This window comes from Thamnophis sirtalis, unplaced genomic scaffold, assembly GCF_051295495.1.
Source record: "Thamnophis sirtalis isolate CommonGarterSnake01/CBP01778 unplaced genomic scaffold, rThaSir2_p1.2 scaffold_15, whole genome shotgun sequence".
In the NCBI taxonomy this organism is placed as follows: domain Eukaryota; kingdom Metazoa; phylum Chordata; class Lepidosauria; order Squamata; family Natricidae; genus Thamnophis; species Thamnophis sirtalis.
In genome coordinates, this window is record NW_028261395.1 from 3,214,753 (window position 1) to 3,238,388 (window position 23,636).

At 40.4% G+C, this 23,636-nt stretch overlaps 1 protein-coding gene across 2 annotated transcripts in view; it reads right to left on the reverse strand.

The window, feature by feature from the left end:
• TBC1D12 (TBC1 domain family member 12) overlaps positions 1–23,636 on the reverse strand; it is a 58,603-nt gene that overhangs the window by 6,519 nt on the left and 28,448 nt on the right. Inside the window, exons 3-12 of one of the 2 annotated variants that reach the window (XM_087702346.1) lie at positions 23,553–23,609; positions 15,857–15,972; positions 12,828–12,910; positions 9,862–9,979; positions 9,417–9,523; positions 8,593–8,673; positions 6,527–6,621; positions 3,399–3,470; positions 2,350–2,478; positions 1,759–1,868 (exon numbers count right to left, since the gene is read on the reverse strand). In XM_087702346.1, coding sequence (XP_087558472.1) covers positions 1,759–1,868; positions 2,350–2,478; positions 3,399–3,470; positions 6,527–6,621; positions 8,593–8,673; positions 9,417–9,523; positions 9,862–9,979; positions 12,828–12,910; positions 15,857–15,972; positions 23,553–23,609 — 968 coding nt within the window. The remainder of the gene's footprint in view (positions 1–1,758; positions 1,869–2,349; positions 2,479–3,398; positions 3,471–6,526; positions 6,622–8,592; positions 8,674–9,416; positions 9,524–9,861; positions 9,980–12,827; positions 12,911–15,856; positions 15,973–23,552; positions 23,610–23,636) is intronic. The other variant, XM_087702347.1, reaches the window with a different exon arrangement.

The following is a 23,636-nucleotide window of genomic DNA, read 5'->3' on the forward strand; positions in this document are numbered from 1 at the left end:
CAATAATGGCAAATATCTCTAGGCTCAGGTGTAGGATGAGGGGGAAGCTTCGTTCTCCAAACTTATGGGTTGGTGTCCGAATGTTTCATTACCAGGATAGGTAATATCTTCGGCGGAACACTGACACGGACATCCCTTAAACTCCACTGAAGATGTTACCTAGCGTGGTAGCAAAATGTTTGGAAACCAACTCACAACTTGGAGGACGAACCTTCACCCTCAATCACAAGGAAACTCTGGCTAGCATTTAACTTTGCCTGAAAGTTTATCACTGTGTCATGATGTGACCATTAAGTTTTCTTTTTATTTTATTTTTTTAAAATATACTTTTTTTATTTTCCACTTTCATAACAAACAATCACATGTATACTATCACATAGCCAATATCCTATTGTATTAAGTAGTAGTTACATCAGTTCCTCTTGCCATCAACGCCCAGAAAGATAAAAACCCATTATTAGCTCTTCTGCTCTCCATACACCTCTTTCTTCTGCCTCTCTCCTGCCTCCTTTCTTCCCTCCATCATCCTTTTCTACTCTACTTCCCCTTCCTTTCTCCTTCTCCTCTCTCTTCATTCCACTCCTCCTTATCCTCCTCATCTTCCCCGCTTACCCTCTCTCCTATCCCTCTCTTCCTCTCTTTCTTCTCTCCTCTGCTTCCCACTCTTCCTCTCCTATCCCTCTCTTCCCATCTTTCTTCTCTCCTCTGTTTCCCACTCTTCCTCTCTCCTATCCCTCTCTTCCCATCTTTCTTCTCTCCTCTGTTTCCCACTCTTCCTCTCTCCTATCCCTCTCTTCCCATCTTTCTTCTCTCCTCTGTTTCCCACTCTTCCTCTCTCCTATCCCTCTCTTCCCATCTTTCTTCTCTCCTCTGTTTCCCACTCTTCCTCTCTCCTATCCCTCTCTTCCCATCTTTCTTCTCTCCTCCGTATTCCATCGGCCAGCCAATGCCGGCTGGCAACCACCAGGAGGAGGGCCTTCTCGGTAGTAGCCCCGACCCTTTGGAACGAACTCCCTGTGGAGATTCGTACCCTCACCACCGTCCAGGCCTTCCGCACAGCCTTGAAGAACTGGCTAGCCCGTCAGGCCTGGGGACAAGGATAGTTGCCCCTCCCGAATGATGAATGTATGTTGCTTATCATTTTTATAATATGTGTCTATGTCTTTGTTGTATTTCCCCTCCCTGATTTTATGTGAGCCGCCCTGAGTCCCCTCAGGGAAAAGGGCGGCCTACAAATGTTAATAAAATCTAAAATCTAAATCTAAAAAAAAATCTCTGTTTCCCACTCTTCCTCTCTCCTATCCTATATACTGCTCCTCTCTCTTCATTCCACTCCTCCTTATCCTCCTCATCTTCCCCCCTTACCCTCTCTCCTATCCCTCTCTTCCTATCTTTCTTCTCTCCTCTGCTTCCCACTCTTCCTCTCTCCTATCCCTCTCTTCCCATCTTTCTTCTCTCCTCTGTTTCCCACTCTTCCTCTCTCCTATCCCTCTCTTCCTATCTTTCTTCTCTCCTCTGTTTCCCACTCTTCCTCTCATTGGTGTATTTCCGCTTCTGAGCAAACTCCATTCTATGTTGATGGTATTTATGCTTCCATATCAATATACTTAACATATCTTACTTTTGAAGAAAAAATAAGAGAAGACAGTATACATGTGCAATCATATTACTTTAAAATCTAACACCCCTTGTCAAGCCTAATATACATCCCTCCCTCCCCACCCTCCCCCCCACGTGACCCTTAAGTTTTCAACGTACCAATCTATCAAGTATATGTCGGGGGTAAGATTATAGGATTTAAAATGATGAAACAGTTTAGGCAGGTTTTCCTCAAAAAATACTTCAAATGCTGCAAAGTACTTCAGCATCTGAAAAGAAAGAAAGGGGAGAAAAATATATAGTTCAGGAAAACGTCACAAATTTTGAAACTTCTGCCGAATTATACATTAGCTTACAGAATGGAGTATGCCTTATTTAAACAGTAAATCTGAAAGTGAGATTGCAGTTACTGTACAACAGATTATGCAGCTGAGAAATAATTTCGCTAATATTCAAACACTCAAGAGTTTGAACTGGTTCTACCGAACTGGTGCGAACTGATAGGAACCCACCTCTGAAGACGCACCCAGATTTTCAGCCTCTTTTTTGAGAGGAAAAAGGTCCCTCTTATACTCCGAAAAAATACGGTACACCTGTTAGCTATAAGGAGGAATACAAAGCTTTGATGTTTCGAAATCTAGGAATGGCACTGACTTCAATAGGAACATCTACTTTACTTGTCCATGAACGTTTTATGGTAAGAAAAAATCAGGTCAAATAATAGTAGAAAGTCATCATGTGGGCACGTACCATGCTGTGATCCACACGGAAAAAGGCTAGCTGGCATGGCTTGTTCAAAAGGTTTGCAAAGGCAATAAAAGCATCTGCCTCCTCCAGATTAAGTATGAGAACCGCAGCAATGAAAGACATGCCCTGGACCTGTAATACACAAACACACAAACAGACAAAAGTTTTGAGTCTGCCAAGTAAAAGACTGGTTTTTCTGCTACAGCTGAAGTTTTAGTATTTTTTTTTGAAAATTAGGATATAACCAAATTAGGACAATAAGGTGGGCAGCTTATTCTGAGCCAGATGCTCCCTTTTTTCATACATTTACTTGCTGAATTATACTTTAGTCTAAAAAATAACCGTGATTATTCATATAGGAAAAAAATATGCCCATCGTGAGTAGATGACGCTCAATATTTTACTTTAGATAGCTAAAATTTGGTGCATTCTCAGCAATTTCTTTCTACTGCCTAGAGCAGTGTTTCTCAACCTTGGCGACTTTAAGCCCTGTGGACTTCAACTCCCAGAATCCCCCCAGCCAGCATAGCTGGCTGGGGGGATTCTGGGAGTTGAAGTCCACAGGATTTAAAGTCGCCAAGGTTGAGAAACACTGGCCTAGAGCAAGTTTGTCAAACTCAAGGCCCGCGGGCCGGATACGGTCCGCAGGGTTCTTAGATCTGGGCCACGGGGCCTCCCTGGGAAACAGTGAAGGACTGACCTGTGGTGCCTCTGCCAACAAAAATGGAGCTCATGAGGGCTGCATTTTCACCGGCAGAGAGCTGCAGGATATCAAGCTAGCAATCCACACCCGGGCCATGCCCACTAGGCCCCCCTCGAAGTCAAACACAATGTTTAATCACAAGATGTAAAGTGATGCAAGTACAGTTGCCTTTTGCAACTGACTGATGGTGATTTTTGTCAATGCCCATGGCGCTCAAGTTGTGCTCCAGATAGTTTGGGATTGCATCAAGAATTATTATTAATAGTACCTTTGCTTTCTTTTCCACAGTCATTCTACTTTATTATTGTCACTGTTGTTGAAAGAGTGGCAACACTGTACAAATACTTACATATCCTACGTCAGGTCTGTAACATGTGTACGCTCCCAAGACACTGTGCAAGAGATCATGATAAGGGCCACCCTAAAACAGAAACAGTACATCCAAAAAGTAAAGGTTAAAAATTGAAATTTCAAAATGGAGATATATGATAAAGGTTATTTGACATCAAGAAAAAAAATCCCTGCATAGAATAATCACACTGGAATATCTATCTATCTATCTATCTATCTATCTATCTATCTATCTATCTATCTATCTATCTATCTATCATCTATCTATCTATCTATCTATCTATCTATCTATCTATCTATCCATCCATCCATCCATCCATCCATCCATCCATCCATCCATCCATCCATCCATCCATCCATCTATAGTTATTCGGGTTTTCTCCTGCGTAAAACTGGAAGTGTCTTGGCGACGTTTCGACAAAGTCTCATTCGTCATCTTCAGGCTTCGTGGAAGCCGCGGGAGAAAACCCGAATAACCAAAGACCTACATACTAACACCCGCGAAAACCTCAGAAAACAAATACATACATACATACATACATACATACATACATACATACATACATACATACATAGATTTTACAATCCCCGGTATGCCCAAATATGGGAGGAAGATCACTACTTCCATTCTCTGTCCTTCGGTGACGAGCCGAAGGACAGAGAATGGAAGTAGTGATCTTCCTCCCATATTTGGGCATACCGGGGATTGTAAAATCTAAATAGATACCCTTCACCCTGGCTGGCTGATAAGGAGTCGAGCTCTGTGGCTCAATGGTTAACACATCTGCCTTAGAGGCAATACAGCACAGGTTCTAATCCCAGTAAGGGTATGGCTAGCTGATGAGAGCTAAATAGCTTGAAATAGATCTATACTAGTCTCCCTTTATTTATTTATCAGCATAAATGTAACTAACATACATACATACATACATACATACATACATACATACATACATACATATATATACACACATACATACATACATACATACATACAGAGATAGATAGATAGATATAAATGCATACACACACACAGTATATATTATATAACTATTAATACCAACTTTTTATCACCCAGGAATCATGCCATCAAAATTACTTCTAAAATCTCCTCATTATAACTCTTATGTGTATGAATTAATGATCTTGAATGTCGCTTGCTGTTATTTTTCAAGAAAAATACATACTAGATACAACTTTAGCAAAGACAGGAATATTCTCTGCTTTTGTGATACGACATTCCATTTTCTAAATTTTGTATTGTAAAGCTGGTATTCCTGCCTAGACAGACCTATGAAAACGTTCAAAAATTTCAATTTATATAAGTGTGGCAGTCAGGATGCTAATCAGTGCGAAGTAGATTATATGTAAGGTATGTCTGAAAAAGCTACCCACTGCCAGAAGTCAGATTAGCATCTATGTGAGGAATTATTGTTTTGTATGATAACAAAATTTATTCATTAATTTGTGCAATTTATCCACCACATCAATCCTAGTAAAACTTCAGGTACTTTACAAATATTAATACAGAAAATAGTTGCAATCAATACTATTGAATCACATTAGGTCATTAGAGCTATTGGTCCAGGATAATAAATTCAATAATCTGTTCTCCTCTCATCATTTTCTCTGGAAGGCTACTGCATTTAAAAAGCAGTTTTATTAAAAAGAAGAAATCCAATACGTCCATTCACTTATGACGTACTTAATTTAGGGACAAGGCAACGACCATTCCAAGCAATAAACATGATTGAAATAATTTGCAATTTAATAAAAGTGATGCGGTCATCTGGTAATGATGAAACAAAGGCGGCTTCGAATCCAAAGGTTACGTTTTAGCATTTTGTCATTCAAACAGGAAGGGGAAATGAGCTTTCATATTGATAAATGTTCATTTCAAAGTGCAGGTTGACTGAACATGAAGGGAAATACTGAGGTTCAGAACTGCCTTCTGCCTGAGCAAGATATACCTAGTTTTGGGACTTCATTGCAAAGCTGTTTCCCAACATCAGCAACTTTAAAGTGTGTTAAAGATTTATACCTTGTATTGGTTCTGGGAAGTCGGGGGGGGGGGGAGGTTGGGGGGGAGGGGGGAGGGCGGGAGGGAGCAAAGTTTACTAAGTTGGAGGAGGGGTGTTGGATTTTAAGGTATTATGATTGTACATGTATACTGCTATTTTTTCTTTTTTATGTATATTGGAATGGAATTATAAATACCATCAACACAAAAGGGATTTTGCTCAGAAGCTGAAATACACCAAGTGAATTAGAGGAAGAGTGGGAAACAGAGGAGAGAAGAAAGATAGGAAGAGAGGGATAGCAGAGAGGGTAAGGGGGGAAGATGAGGAGGATAAGGAGGAGTGGAATGAAGAGAGAGGAGAAGGAGAAAGGAAGGGGAAGTAGAGTAGAAAAGGATGATGGAGGGAAGAAAGGAGGTAGGAGAGAGGTAGAAGAAAGAGGTGTACGGAGAGCAGAAGAGCCAATAATGGGATTTTATCTTTCTGGGCGTTGATGGCAAGAGGAACTGATGTAATTACTACTTAATACAATAGGATATTGGCTATGTGATAGTATACATGTGATTATATGTTATGAAAATGGAAAATAAAAAAGTATATTAAAAAAAAGGACCAGTACCAAACACTAAGTTATATACAAGCAAAAGAGAAATATACTTTTAAAAATGGCTTTTATAACATGTACACACTGGAGTTGAATTCTTTCCTTCACCCAAGTTTGAAAATGAAAATGTAAATTTTCCTCCTCTCCCTAAGTATTTCGATTCAAAAATACAACACAGATGTTGTACTTCCAAACAATTTGTAATTTGCCTGTGTTATTCTTTTTGTATAGGCTTTTAAAACACTCCACGCATAACGGCTACAGTTCTACAGAAATGCAAAAATCAACTTTTCTGCCATACTTCAGCTTGCAAGAGTGTTTATAATATATACAAACTGTGCACATTTTATAACTATCTTAGTTTAAGACCCTCTTTAATGGAGATAGAACCTATCGACTGCATTAAACCATAATAGAAAAGTCTTCCAATGATAGAATTCTTGCTTTTAGCAACCATTATTTTAAAAGCAGTGTAATCTCAAAAGCATAATCAATAAATGTTACCTTCTGAAAAATATAAAGGGATGGAAATGTGCGGGATATATCCAATTTTATTAGCTCCAAGCTAGCTTCTCGATCAGCAAGTGATGCTCCGGCATCTAAAGAGAGTAAACCTGCAGATTTATACATGTCTGTAGACTGATTCCCAGTAATACAAGATTATGTTACTTTGATACGCAGTATGATTGATTCACCAGGGAGGGTTACTTTGTATCCTTGGGATCGGAGAGAGCGCTGAGGCCGCGGCAGCCATTTCTGACTTTGCCAAGAACGTGGCGCCGATCCCTTGGGGTTTTATGAGATCGGGAGGCTAGAGCAGTGATGGGCAACCTTTTTGGCGTGGTGTGTCAAAAATCGGCAAAAAATCGAGCATAACTCGCGTTGTGTGTCACTTCGACAAAAACATAATTTTGCGCAATTTATAGTTGCTGCTAATGGCGCTCATAGTTCCCGTTGGCACTCCGCTGTTCCCTGCTGTGGTGCGGTCGTAACCGACAGTCCCAGGAGTAGACTCTCTGTGCCGGCCTGACTGGAGAGAGGCACGCACTGTTCCCGCACTCCTCTCCTGCGGGTCCTCCCTCGCCGCGCTGATGACGTGTGTGCGCGCGGCACGCACGCCTTACCAGCAGCCCCTGCGCTCAGAAAGGGGCAGCGGCGATACAGTAAGTGAGTGTGGGCGGGGGAGATCACACGTCCCGCCCCCCCGTTCCTCCAGCACAGATTCTTTCATCCTCGGCGGCCATGCAGGAGCCGAGGATGAATCGCATGAAATCCTGTGCGTGTCACCCCAAATGGCTACGCGTGTCAGCACTGACACGCGTGTCATAGGTTCGCCATCACTGGGCTAGAGGCTAGGGATTCCCAGCCCAGAGCGCCCCCCCACATCGCACCAATCTACTGGAAACGGCTTCGGCGGCTGGATTCAAGCCGCGGAGAGCACGGAGCGCTCGGAAGAGCGCGAAGAAGTTTTTTGTTTTTAACTGTGAGCCCGGCGCAGAGTGGTGGAGAGCGCGCGAAGCGACCCGGCCGAGGCAAGCCTCGGCGGTAGCCCGCAAACACACCATTCTCGGTCCTGAGGCAGGGGCTGCCCGGAAGGGGAGAAAGCAGCATTCATCCAGTTTGTTTTTTCCTTAACTGTTGCAGCGGAAGAGAGGGAGAGCCAGGAGGCTGCGCAAGGAGGGGGGGGGGGATAGTTTTTTCTTTATTTTCCTTATTTCCCCATGTGGCCAAGATGGCGGAGGAGGCGGGAGGGGGTCTCCTTCTCCCCCATGCCACCCAGAGGGACGAACTGAAGAGGCACAAGGCTCTCTCAGACCTTTTCCAGGGCTGAAAAACTGAGGGCCTTGCAAGGTAGGCTTAGTGCCTCTCTCCCCCCGTTCCAGTTACCCATTGGGGGGTGAATTCCAGCCTGGACTCCCTCCAGATTCCCCACGGAGATTTTGGGGGGGAAAGGTCTCCTTCCCCTCCCCTTTCCCTGGAGCGGTATATAAGTCTAATTGCTATTGCTATAACGACAATAGCTATGAAGTTGTAATGTAAAAGAAAGTTCTAACTCAGGGTTGAGCACATCCAGTTTCACATGGCATTGATAATTCAGAATTGTAGTACTACAGAGACTAGAGTCCGAAATGTTTTTTTCTACATAACATTTCTAGATTTTTTCTCTCTCTCCGATTTTCCCTTTAAATAAGTATGAAACACACAATTGTCTGCTAAAAGGTTCTGTCGGGAAATTATATTGTTAAAATCCCCGAAAATAGCAATAGCAATAGCGGTTAGACTTATATACCGCTTCATAGGGCTTTCAGCCCTCTCTAAGCGGTTTACAGAGTCAGCATATCGCCCCCCACAGTCTGGGTCCTCATTTCACCCACCTCGGAAGGATGGAAGGCTGAGTCAACCTTGAGCCGGTGAGATTAGAACCGCTGAACTGCAGTCAGCTGAAGTAGCCTGCAGTGCTGCATTTAACCACTGCGCCACCTCGGCTCTCTATGTCTTTACATTATAATAAACACTACAAACAGTATGTCATGTATTGTGAAATGATATGAGCAGCCATTTCAAAATACCTTCCGTATCATTTTCAGTGCCAATCTCTCCAAAAATCTTCCATCGTTCCTTGGCTCTAGATAAGAAGATTTCATAGAGTTCTGCAAAACACAAGCAAAATGTAGGCAAAAATTAAATTTATGATTTTGCAAATTGAACTGCGTAATTTCCATTCCAGTATTAATTTACTGATTTTTTTTTAAAAAAAATATATATCAGAATTTTTATAAATTGACTAGTGGAAATTCTCAGTTTATTGATTTAGGAACTTCTAACCTCAGTAATTAGATAGATGCCAGCTCTACTCACCAAAGGGTAAAAAGAGAATACAAAGTGAGAAATAGATGCTTTTATTCGTGACCCGACAAAAGGGCGAACGTCAAAACCCCGCCCGACTAAACCGCGTCGCTGACGTCATCAACACGGCAACAACAGCCAGCGCAGGGAAAGAAGGGCGCTTTACAATAGCGCGTCGAAAGCAAGCCGATTCAAGTTAAGGTAAGGGTTAGGTTTAGGGTTAGGTTAAGGGTTAGCTTTAGGGTTAGCTTTAGGGTTAGGTTAAGGGTTAGTTTTAGGGTTAGGTTAAGGGTTAGGTTTAGGTTTAGGATTAGGGTTAGGTTTAGGGGTTAAGTTTAGGTTTAGGGTTACTTTTACAGCGCGCTTCTGTCTCCGCGCTGTTGTCGCCCTGTTGATGACATCAGCAACGCGGTTTAGTCGGGCGCGGTTTTGTCGTTCGCCCTTTTGTCGGTGAACTGCTTTTATTACCACGAATATCCATATACGTCTAGGTGAGACATGTTTAACAACCCTAACTGGGTCTTTATATTATATACTTGAAACATACCAGGAGTGATATTCAATTCGTTTCCTACAGCAAGACTCCAAACCCTTCCACGAACGCTTGGAGGTAATCCTTGCCACCATAATTCTCGCACTCGCCTTGTAGAACGCCTATAAAGACAGAGAAGTAAAAATAGGGTAAATATAATCGTTTGGGCACTGCTAGAAATATCCTAGCATCAAATACAGCAGTAAACTTTAGCTTCATATGAGAAGCCGGAGATCTTCTGTTGGAATTTACTAGTAGTTCTTCTTGCAAATGTAATATTGCCTGATCTTATAAGACTGCTCTCTTAATATGTGATTTCTGAATTTAAAAAAAAATAGAATAGCAGATACAAGAGAAAGTAATTCTATGATGTGATGAATTAAAAGTACAGCGGAGAACAGAAAGGGAAACACACAGAAGTTTGCATCAATCTTGTATTGACCAAGTATTCTACACTTACATGCTCTCCCAATTAGGCAGAATTTCATTGACCCAAATCACCATAGCGCTAGCAATGTTCTCCTCTTGTTTGAAGCGTTCTTTCATTATCTTCTTCCTTCGGTGAGCTTCTTTAATTTCTATTAAATTCAGAATTTTAATTGCAATGTGACATCAAAAAGCCATGTTTAAAACAAATATTAGATCATTAAAGGATACGGGTCCCTTAAATATAAATGCTTATAAAATATATATATCTGCTACAGAGGTGGGTTCCTACCAGTTCGCACCTATTCGGTAGAACCGGTTCGTCAAATCTACCAAACCGGTTAGAAGAGGTTCCACCAGTGGACCCGGAAAGCAGGACACACCTACAGAAGAGGCTCCAAAAAATTTTTGAAACCCACCACTGGTCCTTGGATATGATTATTCTACACCATCATGCTCCTATTTATAAAACTCAGTGCCTCTGTGAAAGGTAAGGATGACTACTGCGTTTGTGGCGCAATCAGAACATTGCGTGGGTCGAAGTTGTTTTAACGCAAACCAAAGATGCCTTTTAAAAAACAAGTTGACATCCTATTCTTATGCATCCCAGTGCTGTGTGGGAGGTAATTCAAGGCGGTTCTGACAAGTGTCGTCGGCATCTTCATATCCGGCCACATGGGCGGCAAGCCACTCCCATCCGGTCACATGGGTGGCAAGCCACTCCCACAAAGGAAGCCACACCCATAGAGTAGGCTAGGGGCGCACTGGCGCCCCTGGACAGCAATAATGCTTTTATTTAAAATAAGTTTTCTTAGATTAGGTTAGAATCTACTTCATATCATGAGGCATTATCCTAACAAAATAAATTGTATGTAAGTATAGGGTTACAAAGAGAGAAAAAACATAGGAGGAGGATCTAATGGTTTTTAAAGAATGGGACAATTGCCATAGATTCCAGCAAAGGTTGGGATTCCCGTCGCTCATCCGTAACTTAATTTAGTATTTCAAAATGAGTGGATCAGTATTATTTCTTCAAATTAGCAAAAATAATCTGCTAAAATATAATGGAAACAATTATTTTAATAGTTTCCCATATTCTCCCAGCCACGACTTCCAACGGACAAGAAAAAACACATCAAAATAAAATGCTGTCCCTTGGTCTCGCAGAATCTTAGAAATGCCCTCCAAGGTACATTAAAAAATAATTTACAACTTTGTTTCTTCGCACATCAGGGTATTACTATACTCTGAACCACAATTGTACTTAAATATAAAGATGAAATTGAACAATCCGCAATCTGGGAAGCTTCCACCTGAAAATATACGGCAAACAACAACGGTTGTTTTATGTTCTGTTTTACAATTGTTGAAATATTTGTGGTATTAAAGATAAGAGTCCTCTGTATGATTAAATACAGTATAATTTTCTACAGATCAAGCCCACTAAAATAAGGGATGGAATGGATCTGGTTTAGCAGCATACTTGGGACTGAAATACTGGAAATGCTAATTAAAGGTGTTTAACATAATAGCATGTGCCAAATGTGCTATATTTTGTATAACAGTTTATGCTTCTTTCATGTAGTAAACATCTTGCTGCTAGAAAGAAGCATTCATTCATTCATGCATGGATTTTTTCCCCCCATTTCAGCCAAATGAGTTTGAGCGGTTCCGGAAAGCATATATAATGAACAATCTCTTTCATAAATATAAAGAGGTGTGTGTGTGTGTGTGTGTGTGTGTGTGTGTGTGTGTGTGTGTGTGTGTGTGTTTTAAGTAGCACCTTTGGTTTGTCATCAAAGATCAGCTTGACAAAGAAAATCAAAGATCATATCATGAAGTAATTTAATACATTTATAATACATCAAACAACAAATATTTCAGATACACACTGCAAAAGATATAAATATGTTTCATTCATGGGAGGAGATGGCTATTTTTTGGCTTCAGAAAGGATCTATTGAATCCTATTCTGAGAAAGATTATTGTGAATAGAATAATGTCCATCTTCATACACTGCATAATTTACTTGTTCAATGTATTTGTGTGTTTGTGTGTGTGCATGCGTGCTTGTGTGTATGTAAAAGGTAAAGGTTCCCCTCGCACATATGTGCTAGTCATTCCCGACTCTAGGGGGCAGTGCTCATCTCCATTTCAAAGCCAAAAAGCCAGCGCTGTCCGAAGATGTCTCCGTGGTCATGTGGCTGGCATGACTAGATGCCAAAGGCTCACGAAACGCACCTTCCCACCAAAGGTGGTTCCTATTTTTCTACTTGCATTTTCACATGCTTTCGAACTGCTAGGTTGGCAGAAGCTGGGACAAGTAATGGGAGTTCACTCAGTTACACAGTGCTAGGGAATCGAACCGCCGAACTGCTGACCTTTCTGATCGACAAGCTTGGCGTCTTAGTCATTGAGCCACCACATCCCGTGTGTGTGTGTGTGTGTGTGTGTTTGTGTGTATAAATTTATAAAAGCCATGCTTCAAATTCTCCCAAGAGAATCTGCAAATAGATATGATTTATCGAGTTATTTGTGTGCCCTTGGACCAGCCCAATTCACCATATAGGGTTGTTGTGGGGAAAACAGGAAGAAGGAGGTGTATTGAATATGTTCCCTGTCTTGAGTTATTTGTAAAAACAAGGCAGGATGCAAATAAATAATGATAGATTGTGTCTATGTATGGACCTATGAGGAAACAAATGTTTTCAAAAAGCTTTACCTATAGTTTATGAATATTTACTCTCACTAACAGTAATTATAATTCAAGTTTCAGTTTAAATATGAAACAATCAATCATGGAAATTAAATGTTCTGGTTTATAAATTTCCCCTTATAGCATACATATGGTCCTGAAGTAGTAAAGACTTGGGAGAATGCTGTTTTAACTTCATCTGAAGAATATAAACACAGTAGTGCCTCTGTAACAAGCCAGTTTTTTATAGTTTGGTTAAATCTGATAAATTACACAATGGACTAAATATGTTAGATCAAAAATACCTCTCTTTTTTGCTTCTGCCACCATTTCATCGTATTCTTGTCTGTGGCGTAAAGCCTCCTCTGTCGATTTTGCAGGAAGGTTCCTGAAAATAATTTTAAGTACTGTATAAATTAATCAAATTAAAGTCTTACTAAATGTTCCATCCGTTAAAAAAATGGAATGTTTGAATGGTATATTTTCCCAACGGATCCTTCATTTTCCAGGTTATCGCAAATAATTTACATGAGAACATATAACTAATGTTTTAGGAGCAAGTCTCATTACAAATAATGGAACAAGTTATAGTCTGAACTAAATGGTTTTATGCTAAAACAGTTCAGTTTCTAGATTCAGTGCAGGGTGCATTGTCAAACTAAGAACCAAGGATATTTGAAGGATAATCTGAAATGATACAGGATTATTATTGCTCTATCTGAAAGAGGCCTGAAATTACTGAATAAGAGTGCTGAAAATTGTTTAAAGTATAAACATATCCCATCACTGGTTCTGAGGAGAACATGGGAAAAATATACCAACGCAAGTATGTGCAGAAATAAGATCAAAAAGATAAGGGTTCCATGAAACCCAAAGGAATAGACCCCTAAGATATAATATAATTAGTCTCCAGTGTACTGTGCAACTCTTTTCATTATTCAACTGTTCATCTATGTTTGAGAAAGCATTAAAAAAAATAGGGCCATACCTTTCCACACAAACTTTATATATCCATTCTGACATCCTTCTCTCCTTCCTTGCTATAAAATAATAGACAACTTAAACCCTGCAGCTCTAATAATTTGCTTTTCATCTAACTCCTACTCCAATCACTCAAATAATTTACTCCTTCCCTGAAGTCAAAATATCCTCGCAGACCAAACTTAAAAGAAATGTTAGAAGGATTTTAGTGTTCTGTTGCTATTCTAATTAGCGATAGGAGTGATTTGAGGGGGAAAAAACTGATTAGAGGGTTTAAAAAGCTCTCTACATGGGGGGATGTGTCAGCATTACATATGTGGACAAGGAGTACTTGCGTCGTGCAAATAGATAGCTGCATATTTTCATGGTCTGGCCCAGTGGTGCTCATCCCGTTCCAACCGGTACGGTTCAAACAGGGCCGGCGGCGTCCTCGTGCACGCGTGCAGTTCATGCATGCATCTTAGCGCCTGCGCGATGCTCCAGCTGCTCGTGGAGAATCGTGCAGGCGCTGTATGTGCCATGCGCCTGCGCAGAAGCCTTCAAAGACCGGTAAGGAGCGCGGGCGGGTGGGTGGGCCCTTCGGCATTCCCGGAAGTTATTTACTTCCGGGTTCACCGACCAACCGGTCTGCGCGGACCGCCGTGGACTGGTTGAAACCCACCCCTGATCTGGCCTCTTAAAAAAAATCTTTCCAAGTATGTTATCCGCATTAATGTTGAAAGAACACAGTATGAATCACCCGAGTGTCTATTTCTACTACATCTATTCTATAAATGTTTCATTGTTTACTTCTTTATCAACCCAAGTAGTCTAACCCAGTGTTTCTCAACCTTGGCAACTTGAAGCTGTCTGGACTTCAACTCCCAGAATTCCCCAGCCAGCATTCGCTGGCTGGGGAATTCTGGGAGTTGAAGTCCAGACATCTTCAAGTTGCCAAGGTTGAGAAACCCTGGTCTAACCTTCACACTTGACTTTAGCCAAAGGGCTCTTGATATATACAAAATATCACTCTGAATCCTTAACATATAGATCTTCGACATGTAAACCTTCTAAATAAATTAAAAATAGAAACAAGTTACTTCACCGAATCAGTTTGAATTATCAACTCCATGCAGAGTAGACGCTAATTATTTCATAGTGATAAAAAAAGCCGGTTTTATTATTTAATCTTAGTATTACATTTCAAAGCTTGGCTTCAAAATCAGAGTTCCAAAGAAAGCATTACCAGTTGCTTTAGAGACAGGATTATTTTCAGCAGCATGATCAATTGTATAAAGTACAGTTCCTCAGATATATGCTAACATTAAAGCCTAAATTCTTACGTGGTTAAAGTTGTACCCACTTACATTTTTAAATGGTTTAAGTTTAAAAGTAAAGCAGTATTAGATTTTACTCAGACTACAGATTAGAACATGATAGTTAGCTAAAAAGTTTTTTCCCCAATTTATTTATTTATTTATCTATTTAATAGATTTATAGGTCGCCCAATCCCGGAGGACTCCGGGCGGCTTACAAAGTGAAAAGAAAAATAATTAATAAAAAAAAAAGGAAAACAATTTAAAACATCACCCATACACCCAATCTGATCGGGGCTGGACCTCAGCAGTGAGGTCAACAGCCCCAGGCCTGCCGGAATAGCCAGGTTTTAACAGCTTTTTGGAAGGTCATGAGAGTGGGTAGGGTCTGGATCTCTGGGGGTAGCTCATTTCAAAGGGCTGGAGCAGCCACAGAGAAGGCTCTCTTCCGGGGAGCCGCCAGCCGACATTGTCTGGCTGACGGCATCTGAAGGAGGCCCACTCTGTGGGATCTCACCAGCCGTTGGGAGGTATGTGGCAGTAGGCGGTCTCGCAGGTATCCTGGTCCTAAGCCATGTAGGGCTTTAAAGGCAATAACCAGCAGCTTGAAGCCAGTGCAGCTCGCGGAGGATAGGTGTAACATGGGTGTATCTTGGTACACCCAATATCGCTCGCGTGGCTGCGTTCTGGACTAGTTGCAGTCTCCGAATGCTTTTCAGGGGCAGCCCCATGTAGAGCGCATTACAGTAGTCCAGTCTTGAGGTGACGATGCTTATTAATGTTAACATACTTTTTTCCAGTTCCTAATAAGATAGGTTTCAGTTTTCCTAATGTGAACTACGGAATGGCTTTTATTTTATTTCATTTTATGTATGTAATTATTCCCCTCTGCATAAACTTTTATATTATATCCATTAAAAAAAAATAAGTGTTATCGTTTTTGGAAAGGGGAGTCACTGTGTGCTACATTTCAAACATAATATAACCTGAGTCTAAACCTCAGCTTACTTTTCGATCTGATAGTGAAACACTTGTAAAAAGAATCCAGGGGGACTTACGATGGTCGATCCTCCAGAATAAGAGCAGTGGTTGAAAGTGGCTCAAATTCAAAATGTCTACGCCTTGTTGCTGGGGGTGCAGGTTTACAGAATTTTCCTATCCGTGCTTCATATTCCTAAACAAAATTAAATAATATACTTTTACAGATTTGTAAATATATAATACACCTGCACAGTTCAGTTTCTACCCCTCTACCTATTGAGATCAAGTGATTTAAAGTTGTGTCTTAGATAAACAGTGGTTGCCACGAAGCAGGGCTGATTTAAGATTAAAAGAGAAACACTGCATCAGTGCCACAGAGAAATGTAGTTTCCGAGACTTACAACCTACAACAATATTACACAAGCTGAAAGTTACCAGCAAAGAGAAAGAAAGACACCAGGGGAATAATACTTTCCTAGTTCAAATGAAATAAGAGTACAAGGATTCACATTTGCACCATTGTCCTCCTCCAGCTTCACTGAGGATGGAGCGAGAATCTTTTCCTTCCATTTTTAAAGCAATTGGACTGAAATATAATATCTGATCTTAAATCCGGATTTAAAAAGATAACAATCAAGCTGCATGCCAGAACAGTATTACTAGAAAATGCTACACCATAAACAATGATCCACCAAAAAAGGTCTTCTGAACATGGTTATATTGCTACAGGTAGTTGTTGACTTACAACCATTTAACTACAATTCCAAGTTACAATGGCCTTGGAAAAAGTAACTTAAGACCCATCCTTGAAGTTACGACGTTTGCGCTACCCTCTATGGTCACATAATTGCAATTTGGACACTTAGTAACGAGCTCATATTTATGACAGTTGCGGTGCCTTGTGGTCATGTGATTGCAACCTTCTCCATTGGCTTCTGACAATCGGGGAAGCTGGATTTACATCACCACCACGGAGTCGCTTAAAAACCGTTGTAAAAGAATATGCTGACTCTGTAAACCGCTTAGAGAGGGCTGAAAGCCCTATGAAGCGGTATATAAGTCTAACTGCTATTGCTATTGCTATAATACCACCTCTGGTTGCAAGTCAAAGACTACTTGTTTTATAATTTATGTATATCAGCCATGAAAAATATATTCATTACTTACACCTATCTGGTGGAATCAGCAATTTCTTTTTATTAAACAAGTTTGAACTGACCCTTACACAATACTGATTGACTAATACATTTCAAATCTTTATTAATATCCTAATATTTTTATCTTAAATAACTGTCAATAGGAGCCCAAATTATTATACCTCTCCCCAATTCTAAGTTTAAATTTATTTCCACCTCAATGGGTCCACTGGGAAGAATCAGCAGCTTAGATAACGGGCATAGAATATACACAAATATACGTCAGAGAACAAAATCAGCAGAATCAGCACACTTGCACAAATGGTGCAACAAAATGCAACAGAAAAGGTGAACACATGGATGCAGAGGCTTTCATAGCTTATTAGAAGGCAGCACACTCAAAAGACTACTCAAAACATGTTGTGCTAATGTACTGTAATTCTTCAGCTTCCTGTACATACTTTAATTTGCTTATCCTGTTGAAACCTATCTATTAATCTAGGATATAGACAGAAAATGAATAAAATAATTACCCAGGTGTTGTCGATAGGTACTTTTACACTAACCTTCAAAATTTAAGAATTAGAAAATTACTCTTCGAAATAACATAAAAATATGAATGCTGAAACTATTAAACTACTGAATTCTGTACCAATGCAAATTCTATGCTGTACAGTGAAACGAGATCAATGGAGGCTAGAAAGTCTAATTCCCTCTAGGCTTTGCGGAGCCAAGCGCTGCCTCGGCAAACTGCTATGGCAGCAGCCGAAGGGGTCTCCTCGTGCTCCGGAGGGGTGAGCTGGAGATAGAGGGGGGGGGGATAAGGAGCTAACCCCCCTTTGGGAGGGTGCAACCAGAGACCGGAATTATGCTCCACACATGCGCTCTCTCGCTTCAAGATGGCGACTGCTGACCACGCGGTCTGATCACGTGCTCCTCTATCTTCCTGCTCGCTTGTAGATCCTCTGGAGCAGCCTGCACTCAAGCCGCGCTGTGTGCGCTGAGCCTGGGTTCCCCAGCTTCTACGCCGGGCCGTTGCTCGGGCCTTTCAGAAGCCCTACTGCTCCTGTGTCAGGCCTCGCAGAGCACACGAGAGGAGGATCATCCGATGCCAAAAAAGGAAAAACGTCTTCAGGTAAAAACTCCAAAGGGAAAAGAACAAAGGAAAAAAAGGGGAAAGTATTTCGCGCCAAGGAGAGCCAGGTATTTAGCTCCTTCTGGGCCGAAGACTGAGGTTAATCTGGAGAGTCAGAAGAGGGGTAGAGGTGTGGCCTCAAGATTTACCTCAGTCTCCAGGCAGATGGGCCGTGACAATACCTAGTTGTGACTCATCCCACGCCCCACTTCGGAGACTATACAGATTATACTAAAGTGTATAATCATTTTCAAACCACAGTGGCTAAGGGTGCATAGCACATAAATCCAAACAAAGGAAACCACAGGTAAATAAACTTGGTCCTTTATATAAATCAGGTCTATGACTAATACAAGATGATATACATAAGTAGAGCCGTAAAGAGCTCCCAATCTGAAGGGCAAAATATAATGTGAAGCACTATAGATGCGTAAAAGGACTTGCTAGGAATACATTAAAGCAGCTGCAACTTTATCTGGGTTTGCACAACCACCCTCTTCAACTCATCTAGAATCCCCCGAAAATGTTATGGGTCTATCCACTATACTCCAAATCATGTTTTGCCCTTTGAATTCAGATTGCACATTTGGTAAGCTCTCTTAAACATTTCTAATAAATCTAGATTCAAATAATAAAACTAATCTACATTATATTCCTTAAATTCTGTTGCATTGTGTCAGTCAGATCTTTGAAATGTGGTTGATTCCTCAACTGTCCATGAAGATGCTATGACCAGGATGGGAAGCCATCCATTTCCTGAAGGCACTTAGTGGGCAAGATATGCTGCAGAGAATCATGTTTGCACATCACAGCTGAACGTTTGCTACAGTTTTTAATTTGTACATTGTAAGCATTTCAGTTGATACGCTTCGTGTCTACTACGTTGGAGGAAATGCCAAGGGTAACAGCTACACAGCCTCAGCAAGCACCATTGATGTAGATATATAGCAGCAACTAAAGTTCTCCTAATGCAACTGAGATTAACTTAGTTTGGAGTATTTGCTCAAAGAAACTTGGCAATGTGTTTCCTCCCACTGCCTTTTCTACTTGGGCAGAAAACTATACTATACTATAAGGCAGGAAATATCTTGGTTTTTTAATCTCTGTATGTTTTTCACGCTCTTAAGAATTCTTAAAGCTGTTAGTCTTTAAACAGACATATTGGATTCCTTAGATTTAAAAAAAAACCTCTATTTTTATGACACTGTAATCCCTTAATTGGGGTAGAATTGATTTGATGGAGCTGAGCGTTTACTGGCCGGATGCCCTCCCTGATGCCACATGGAGTTGGCAGCAGATATCTTTTCTTTCTTCCCTGGAGAAATATCTGTCGCTAGCTAGGATTGAACTCTCAACTTTTCAAATGGGAGGCTAGCCTCTTCACTGCTAGGCTACCACATCGCTCAACTGGATTCCTTATATCAGGGGTGTCAAACTCAAGGCCCACGGGCTGGGTGCTTAGATTTGCACTGTGGGGCCACCCTAAAAACAGCGAAGGACCAGCCCACAATACCTCTGCCAGCAAAAACGGAGCCCTTGGGCTCTGTTTTCACTGGCAGAGGGCTAGCAAAACAAAAACAACAAAAAAGGAGAAATGTTATAGCAATAGCAATAGCAGTTAGACTTATATACCGCTTCGTAGGGCTTTCAGCCCTCTCTAAGCGGTTTACAGAGTCAGCATATCGCCCCCAACAACAATCCGGGTCCTCATTTTACCCACCTCGGAAGAATGGAAGGCTGAGTCAACCCTGAACCGGTGAGATTTGAACAGCCGAACTGCAGACGGCAGTCAACTGAAGTAGCCTTTCCCTTTCGCATTTGAGTATCCAAGAAGGGACAGGAAAGGAGAAAGGGAATGACAAAGAAAAAGATGGGAAGAGAGGAAGGAAGGAAGGAAGGAAGGAAGGAAGGAAGGAAGGAAGGAAGGAAGGAAGGAAGGAAGGATCTCCCCAGCCCCACCTGGGCCATCACAGGTGCCCCGACATGAGTGATGTCGAGCTGGCCACACCCACCTGGGTCTCCCAAGGTCAAACACAACCTTGATGCGGCCCTCAATGAAATCCAGGTTGACAGCCCTGGCTTAGATTAATACTCAGACAGTTTGCTAATATGTGGTAATTTTAAATCTGTCTTTTTATTTTTATTATTTCTTTTTTCTCTTTGTTGTAAGCCGCCCGGAGTCCCTCGGAATTGGGCGGCCTATAAATCTTATTAATAAAATAATAAATAAAATAATTCTGTCTTGTTTCATCAAAAGCTTTTCTTCTATCCATTACCTGCTGAAAACAGACATGTTCAGGAGAACTGATGGAAGCTCAAAAGTTTTTGTTATGTAAGCCAAAAAAATATATCTAGAGTCAGTCAATTCTGAGTCAGATACTAATAGCAATAGCAGTTAGACTTATATACCGCTTCATAGGGCTTTCAGCCCTCTCTAAGTGGTTTACAGAGTCAGCATATTGCCCCCACAGTCTGGGTCCTCATTTCACCCACCTCGGAAGGATGGAAGGCTGAGTCAACCTTGAGCCGGTGAGATTTGAACCGCTGAACTGCAGATAACAGTCAGCTGAAGTGGCCTGCAGTACTGCACCCTAACCACTGCACCACTCCGGCTCTTGATAGATAGATAGATGATAGATAGATAGATAGATAGATAGATAGATAGATAGATAGATAGATAGATAGATAGATAGATAGATAGATAGATGATAGACAGACAGACAGATAGCAATAGCAGTTAGACTTATATACCGCTCCATAGGGCTTTCAGCCCTCTCTAAGTGGTTTACAGAGTCAGCATATTGCCCCCACAGTCTGGGTCCTCATTTTACCCACCTCAGAAGGATGGAAGGCTGAGTCAACCTTGAGCCGGTGAGATTTGAACCGCTGAACTGCAGATAACAGTCAGCTGAAGTGGCCTGCAGTACTGCACCCTAACCACTGCGCCACCTCGGCTCTTAATCTAATTTCTTCTACCATAGACCCCATTCTGTATGATCCTTTCCTAAAAAAATTGAAACTTGAGTTTGAGTTCAAATGAGGAATTCTAAATTTATTATATATTCTGTTTTATATCCCAAATCACAATGTGCTATTCTTTCTCAGAATAGAACACAAGAAAATTTCTGTCTGAACTTAAATGAATAATCAAAACCAAAATCAGATCTCCCTAAAAAACGAGGCACTTAAATTTCAAAATTTGCACTTCAGAGAGAAAATGCTGGCATTAGCAAAGAGACTTCGGTGGATATTAAAACAGGAAGCCTCATAAAAAAATAATCGGAACAAAAGCAGGCTGCGAGGATATGGCAACATACTTCTAAAAAGAGGAAATGAAGGTAACTAAATGGAGTAACAAATCAATCAACATGTCTCTTTTTTTTTGTAAACAACAGAATGTTTCAGATGCACTGAGAGGTATTCAAATCGTGCAGGCACATCTTTCTTTGCAATGTGCACGCAAAATAATGTTATTCCTTTGAATCCAAAGCTTCTAAAAAGAAGCATCATTTTAAAACATCTGATAAGAGAGATGCCCTCAAGTCAAATTCAGTTCTTGGCAGCTACACAAACATAAAAGGTTTATAATCTTCTGGTGTTTTTTTTAACTTTCCAATCTAATCGACCCTCTATGACTTCTCCATAGTCTCCAATTCAAGTCAGGTCTCTTATAAAAATGTTTAAAAAAAAACAAAAAACTCAAGTATTAGGGCCTCAACTAAATGCCATCATCACCCCACAAATTCCATCTTACCAAGATTATTATTTTGGCTTGACGGAGAGTCACAAAATTTAAAAAAGCCATTCAAATATATACAGGATTGGAATAGCAGCTCAACAGAGGCAAAAGCAGAGAGTGAGGGAAAGAAAATATCACAGGAAACCTGAACATATGTTGAAATTGGTTCCACCACAAAATCGCGGAGGACAAAATCGCGCTCGACGAAAGCGCGCATTTGACGTCATCACAGCGCGACGAAAACATCGCGCTGTGATCGAAAAATGTAAAAATAAAGCTAAAACCTTCCCCTAACCCCCCCAAACCTAACCCTAAACCTAACCCTTAACCTAACCCTAAATCTAACCCTAAACCTAACCGTTAACGTAACGAAAAACCTAACGCTAACCCTTAACCTAACGCTAAACCTAACACTAACGCTCTAAACCTGACCCTAACCCTTAACCTAACCCTAACCCTAACCCTTAACCTAACCCTTACCTTTATGTGAATCGGCTTGCTTTAATTTTAATTTTATTTCAATTTTTAATTTTTTTCGTCACACTGTGATGACATCACATGCGCGCTTTCGTCGAACGCAATTTTGTCCTCCGCGCTTTTGACGGGTCACGGTTGAAATTGACCCAATTTAATTCTAATTCTGATATATATTAAATGGGACAGAATACGTAATCTTTTTTTTTTCTCAAACTCAATGAGGTGCCGGTAACTCTTCATGATGTGACTTTCTATTAAAACCACTGACAACAACAGAAAGGGGCAAAAGATATTAAACAGCACGCGAGAAGATCTAAATATTGAACTCACTGAGAATTCAAAACAAAAAACCTTCAATAGGCTAGACTGGTGTGTGGTTTAAGATGTTAAGGTCACTAGTAAAAATTAAGGACAGTAGGGAAATTTTGCTTAATTTGCTGCCTAATAAAATAGTCACACTGAAAGCTTTAACTGCCTCTGAAGAGGGCAGGATCAGGTTTCTAAATAAAAAGCAAAGTCTCGTTATTCACCATCTCATTTCTCATCACATCCCCAACTGCGGTGTGTGCACCACACATCAGGTTATTTAGTTGTCACTCATTCTTTGTAATTAAAAGATTTATTTTGTAATTAGTTACTGTATGATTTTTTTAAACAAATAAATCACTTTCTTCTGAACCTTAAGAAGAGAACAATTATAGAGCTGAGCTGGAAGGAGAATAAACAGTTTATAAAGGAGTATTTTGTATGGGCCCAGAAGATTAAAGAAGCAACTATTATTTTAGCATTTTTCCTCAAATTACAAGAATATAACCAAAATCTTTAACAAGTTCAAATCTAACATCCTTTTTTATTCCAGGGAGTCATTTAAATTTGTTGCCAGAAGATTTCAACACTCAATTGTATTTAAAGTAACAACTTTCATAAAACAATGAGATATTAAAGCTACTAAAAATGTCTATACATTTACACCAACAAAATAAGTTGGCCAAATGTATTATGCAGCAGAATCAACTGAATATAAATGAAATTTATATTTTAAAGCATATTTCAACTGAACAGTAAAATTATGTAAACTTAAGAGAAACAAGGCAGTTAATATCAATATTTAATATTAAACAAAAGCAGTTAATTTAATTCCCCCTTTTGGTTAATGGCATTTAATGACTTGATGTGTTAGTACTGTTCACTCATACTACAATTATGTAATATACGTTGTATTTCAATGAATGCTACGAAGATCCTAAATGGCATAGAATGTGAAAGAAAAATATTAAATTTCATACCCCAGTGTTTAATAGACTGAGTGTAGATACTGATGCAACTGTGCCAGAACTTTCTTCCTAATGAGAAAAACAGAAGTAGATCCT